The 6,481-nt window shown below is 39.4% G+C and overlaps 1 protein-coding gene across 1 annotated transcript in view; it reads left to right on the forward strand.

Moving 5' to 3' along the window:
• The first annotated feature begins 5,139 nt into the window (after positions 1-5,139).
• LOC116361727 (UPF0524 protein C3orf70 homolog A) overlaps positions 5,140-6,481 on the forward strand; it is a 29,998-nt gene continuing 28,656 nt past the window's right edge. The window contains exon 1 of the mRNA XM_031816040.1: positions 5,140-5,744. Coding sequence (XP_031671900.1) covers positions 5,570-5,744 — 175 coding nt within the window. The 5' untranslated portion in view covers positions 5,140-5,569. The remainder of the gene's footprint in view (positions 5,745-6,481) is intronic.

The following is a 6,481-nucleotide window of genomic DNA, read 5'->3' on the forward strand; positions in this document are numbered from 1 at the left end:
ACAAATAATGTGTTTTAATAAGTTGGGAGGTCTTCAATTTTTACTGAAATTTAAATGTTTTTCTGGAAGATTACCTGCTAAATTGGCTTAGGTTTCACCAACAAGCTTTAATGGCCTGGAAAATGTTTCCTGCACAGTTTTTCCCCACATAAAGCTCTTTTGTGGAATAATTCAGACATAACTGTAAGGTAATAATTCATTGTTCTACCCCAGCTGGCATGAGAGGAATAACGACTTTGTTCTTGATGTTTTTGACAACAGGGGTAATATTCTTACATATGAACAATTTATACCATTGAAAGAGTTTCCAGGACCTTTCAGAGAGTTTATTTCTGTGGTCAAAGCCGTTCCAAGGGGTCTAACTACACTAATGAAAACTCATCTTAGCTTTGGTGATGATCATAAAGTTTATCCAGAACTCAGGTTGGAAGGCATGGGCTTACTTGAGAAATCTTGTTGTAATAAATATATAAGACAAATTCTCCATTCACAGAACCAACTGACGCCTAGAGGAAAATGTTTATGAATCATGCTTATTCTTGATATTTGAAACAGCTCTTATTCACTCCCCTTTCATAGTAGAAGCCTGAAACAACGTTCTAAAGACTGTTGACATCTAGTGGAAGCCTTAGGAAGTGCAATCTGACCCTATAGACACAGTATTTGGATAGGCAATCACTTAAAAAACTACAATCCTCAGATTTCCCACTTCCTGGTTTGATTTTTCTCAGGTTTTTGCCTGCCATATGAGTTCTGTTATACTCAGAGACATTATTTTAACAGTTTAGAAACTTTAGAGTGTTTTCTATGCATATTCTAGCTTCTGGGCCTGAGTAGCAGGCAATTTACTCTGGGCACCTTATTCATCCAAGCTACTCAATACTGCCCCCTGTTCCCAAAGAAGTTTTAAGGCTTTACAAATTTTGTTTACCAAACAAATTTAAGGAAGTGCATTTTAAAATTCTACATAAGATACATCCATGTAATTCTACGTTGTCCGAATGTGTGGCTATTGATGATGTCTGTGTCTTCTGTGATGTCTGTGTCTTCTGTGATGTCTGTGTCTTCTGTGATGTCTGTGTCTTCTGTGATGTCTGTGTCTTCACTTGTTCTTTAAATGTAATGTATGTCATAATTTTGTGAAAACCTTGCAGAATACTTATTTACCATTATGAACACTACCCATGTTTTTGACATGAAGGATATAATATGTTACTATTGCAATGATAACAAGACCATTTAATTTTTTTTAAATTCTTGTTTCCAAATACTTTATACACAAGCAAAAATTCCAGAATTCTATAACAAAATGACACATATTTTTGATTGAATGTAATTATTTGGTTAAGACATAATCCCCAGTGAATAACAACAAGAACAACATCTTCCTGAATCATTATAATAAGATGTTTTCAGCGGTAATACAATCGCACTACAATTATAATTTTGTAAATTATTATATTGCTATGTTTTATGTGTTTTAGTATTTGCTAGTTAATTCCTGTGTTTTAGTATTTGCTAGTTAATTCCTGTGTTTTAGTATTTGCTAGTTAATTCCTGTGTTTTAGTATTTGCTAGTTAATTCCTGTGTTTTAGTATTTGCTAGTTAATTCCTGTGTTTTAGTATTTGCTAGTTAATTCCTGTGTTTTAGTATTTGCTAGTTAATTCCTGTGTTTTAGTATTTGCTAGTTAATTCCTGTGTTTTAGTATTTGCTAGTTAATTCCTGTGTTTTAGTATTTGCTAGTTAATTCCTGTGTTTTAGTATTTGCTAGTTAATTCCTGTGTTTTAGTATTTGCTAGTTAATTCCTGTGTTTTAGTATTTGCTAGTTAATTCCTGTGTTTTAGTATTTGCTAGTTAATTCCTGTGTTTTAGTATTTGCTAGTTAATTCCTGTGTTTTAGTATTTGCTAGTTAATTCCTGTGTTTTAGTATTTGCTAGTTAATTCCTGTGTTTTAGTATTTGCTAGTTAATTCCTGTGTTTTAGTATTTGCTAGTTAATTCCTGTGTTTAGTATTTGCTAGTTAATTCCTGTGTTTTAGTATTTGCTAGTTAATTCCTGTGTTTTAGTATTTGCTAGTTAATTCCTGTGTTTTAGTATTTGCTAGTTAATTCCTGTGTTTTAGTATTTGCTAGTTAATTCCTGTGTTTTAGTATTTGCTAGTTAATTCCTGTGTTTTAGTATTTGCTAGTTAATTCCTGTGTTTTAGTATTTGCTAGTTAATTCCTGTGTTTTAGTATTTGCTAGTTAATTCCTGTGTTTTAGTATTTGCTAGTTAATTCCTGTGTTTTAGTATTTGCTAGTTAATTCCTGTGTTTTAGTATTTGCTAGTTAATTCCTGTGTTTTGTTTTGTATTTTATTTTGTAATTTGAATAAAATAATAATAATAAATAAATATTACAGAAACCAGAAGATTTGTGAACTACATTTTTTTTTAAATAATATTAAAATAAACAGATCATCAGATGTGTTGTGGGAAGGGGGGATAGACACACGAACAACACACACATGCACGCACACACACGAACAACACACACACAGACAACACACACACGAACAACACACACGAACAACACACACACACAAACAACATGCACAAACAACACACACACACAAATAACACACACACACACATACACACAACCAACACACACCCAGACGCGAACAACACAGACAACACACAGACACGAACAACACACACACGAACAACACACGGACAACAAGCAAACAACACAGACACAAACAACACACACACGAACAACACACACACGAACCACACACACACGAACAACACACACACGAACCACACACACACAAACAACACACACACAAACAACACACACACGAACAACACACACACAAACAACACACAAACAACACACACACAAACAACAAGCAAACAACACACACACAACACACACACAAACAACACACACACGAACAACACACACACAAACAACACACAAACAACACACACACAAACAACAAGCAAACAACACACACACAACACACACACAAACAACACACACAAACAACACATACAGGGAAATCATGTGATGTGAATATGATACAGTGTTGTACCTTTTGAAGCACAGAGCAGCACCAGAATATTGGCCAGATCTCCTTTCTATTCCTTTGAGGTTTTCTTCCATATCACTGGTCTCTTTCATGTTTCTTAAATCATGCTGGCTTGAACACAGCATTTCTGTTGCTACTTTTTATTTATGTTATTATAAATGGCCCATTAATGAATTAATGGCTCACTCTATGCTATGTGTGTGTGTGCATGTGTGTAGTAGTATTTTTCATTATTACTGGAAATAAAGGATTTCAGCATTTAATTACTGTCAATGAAATGACATAGTAAAATATATATACAGAACCAGTCGGTTGGACACCGACTCATTCCAGGGTTTTCCTTTATTTTGACTATGTATCTACATTGTAGAATAATAGTGAAGACAACTATGAAATAACACATATGGAATCATGTAGTAACCAACATTAAACAAATCAAAATATATTTTATATTTGAGATTCTTCAAAGTAGCCAGCCTTTGCCTTGCACACTCTTTGAGATGTATTATTCTACAATGTTGTAAAACCCTGGAATTAGTAGACCAGACTTTTGACTGTTAAATCTATTATTATATAGTTCTTATTACCTGTAATTTCAGGGTCTAATGAATAAGGGTCTCGAGCGGCTAGATGTTCTTCACCACTCTGACATCAGATTTGCCACCAATGCTCCTTAATTAAAGGACACATCACTGCAGTATATCTATATATATATATTTTTGAATTCAACCTTTATTTAACTAGGCAAGAACAAATTCTTATTTACAATGATGGCCTACACCGGCCAAACCCGGACGACGCTGGGCCAATTGTCTGCCACTCTATGGGCCTCCCAATCCCGGCTGTATGTGATACAGCCTGGATTTGAACCAGGGTGTCTGTAGTGCCTCAGACCGCTGCGCTCACTTCCCCCTACTGTAGGCCTCACTCCCCCTACTGTAGGCCTCACTCCCCCCTACTGTAGGCCTCAATCCCCCTACTGTAGGCATCACTCCCCCTACTGTAGGCATCACTCCCCCTACTGTAGGCCTCACTCCCCCCTACTGTAGGCCTCACTCCCCCTACTGTAGGCCTCACTCCCCCGTACTGTAGGCCTCACTCCCCCTACTGTAGGCCTCACTCCCCCTACTGTAGGCCTCACTCCCCCTACTGTAGGCCTCATTCCCCCTACTGTAGGCCTCACTCCCCCTACTGTAGGCCTCACTCCCCCTACTGTAGGCCTCACTCCCCCCTACTGTAGGCCTCACTCCTCCTACTGTAGGCCTCACTCCCCCCTACTGTAGGCCTCACTCCCCCTCACACAACATCCGTTCTGCCAGTCACATTCTGTTAAAGGTCCCCAAAGCACACGCATCCCTGGGTCGCTCCTCTAGTGACTGGAACGAGCTGCAAAAACACTCAAACTGAACAGTTTTATCTCCGTCTCTTCATTCAAAGACTCAATCATGACTCCTCTTTATGACAGCTGTGGCTGTGTAATGTACTGTATTGTTGTCTCCACCTTCTTGCCCTTTGTGCTGTTGTCTGTGCCCAATAATGTTTGTACCATGTTTTGTGCTGCTACCATGTTGTTGTCATGTTGTGTTGCTACCATGTTGTTGTCATGTGGTGTTGCTACCATGCTGTGTTATGTGTTGCTGCCATGTTATGCTGTTGTCTTAGGTCTCTCTTTATGTAGGATTGTGGTGTCTCTCTGATCATGATGTGTGTTTTGTCCTATATTTTGTTTCGCCTTTTGGTAGGCCGTCATTGTAAATACGATTTTTTTTCTTTACTGATTGGCCTAGTTAAATAAAGTTGAAATTAATAAAAAAAAAATGAAAAAAAAATTAAGGATCCGTTAACAGAATGACCTATATTTATCTTGAAAAAGGTTGCTTCCGATTCAAATTATAGGCTTTGTTTACATGATTACTTTCATCTGAATCAGTTATGATTTCGGAGGAAAGGCTATTACAGCCAGAAATGAGGACAATAGACCAAATATCGGACTTCCTTTATGGCTGAACCGAACTGGAGAGAGAGAGAGAGAGAGGAGGAGGAGGGGAATAGCCTAAGAGGAAGGAAACGGCGAGGGCTTCATCAACAGACAGGGGAGTCTCTTGTCAGGCTGATAGAAGGCTGGCTATATCAAATAAAAGCCTGACACGGGATACGCCACGGAAATCTCTCTGGCTGAGATAACCTCGTCGACGTTTACAGAAAATAATTCCAGCGGCTGGAGATCCAGATGTTTACGTAAAACAAGCTGTCAATCGTATTCTTGGAACTGGAACTTTCATCGCATTTTGATTCTCTCTGTGCTGCTTGGGGGGGTGGCTACAACGGTGCCACATTTAACTCGTTTGCGTCACGCTTTGGAGTTTCCTCCCTGGTTAGACATTTGGCGTTTGCTGAGGTTTTGAGACCATTTTTGGCTGGTGGGCTAAAGCTGCGTTCTCCGATGGGTTACATGGCGTGCATTTGATCCTGGGGTGTGCGCTGCGCGATGGCCGCGTCGGGCGGACGGAAGAGCGAGAAGTTGGACGAGGCGCAGGCGTTGGCCCGGAGCTGCGCGGGGAGACCGGACTTTCTCCCGTGCGACGGACTGTCCATCTGCGCCACACACAGCCACGGGAAGTGCTTCAAGCTCCACTGGTGCTGCCACTTGGGATGGTGTCACTGTAAGTAGCCTTGCTTAAAGCCCGTCGATGTCTCACCATTCTCTGGGTTCTCCATGTGCTTAGCTGTGCTCTCCTCTCACTCGCTGGTTGGAAGGAGAAATTCAATGAATGTCTATAAATAGCCTGTTATATGTGAATGTTTACAAGAATAGCAGCCTATTGTTTGACTTCAGACAATTATTCTGCCCTGCCAAGCAAAAAGGCAGTAAATGCTCATAGCGTGGAACCGAGTAAAATGCCTTTTATTTACGTTGGTTTCATAGTAACTTTATACAGTTACTGCCAACATGACCCCTATTTTCTCCTGAACACAATACAATAGAGACAGGATACTTGTCCACATGATTAAGCATGTATTTAATGTAGCAAAAATTACTAACTAATTTTCGACCAAATTAGCAATTACTGCCTTTTTGCTTGGTAGGGCAGAATAGCCCTCCTCCGTTTCTGTTGGCTTGTTGGAAACCAGACATCCATCCTCTTAGCTGGATGCGACAAGTCAACACAGAAATTCTGATGTGATAGACCACATATCTAAATACAGAGCCTAAATTCAGCTGATAAAACCGGTAGCAGGCTAGAATATTGTTCCTAGTTATTCAATGTTGGCTCAGTGGTGCAGACAGACAGACAGACAGACAGACAGACAGACAGACAGACAGACAGACAGACAGACAGACAGACAGACAGACAGACAGACAGACAGACAGACAGACAGACAGACAGACAGACAGACA

The sequence above is a fragment of the Oncorhynchus kisutch genome, unplaced genomic scaffold (assembly GCF_002021735.2).
Source record: "Oncorhynchus kisutch isolate 150728-3 unplaced genomic scaffold, Okis_V2 scaffold732, whole genome shotgun sequence".
Classification (NCBI taxonomy): domain Eukaryota; kingdom Metazoa; phylum Chordata; class Actinopteri; order Salmoniformes; family Salmonidae; genus Oncorhynchus; species Oncorhynchus kisutch.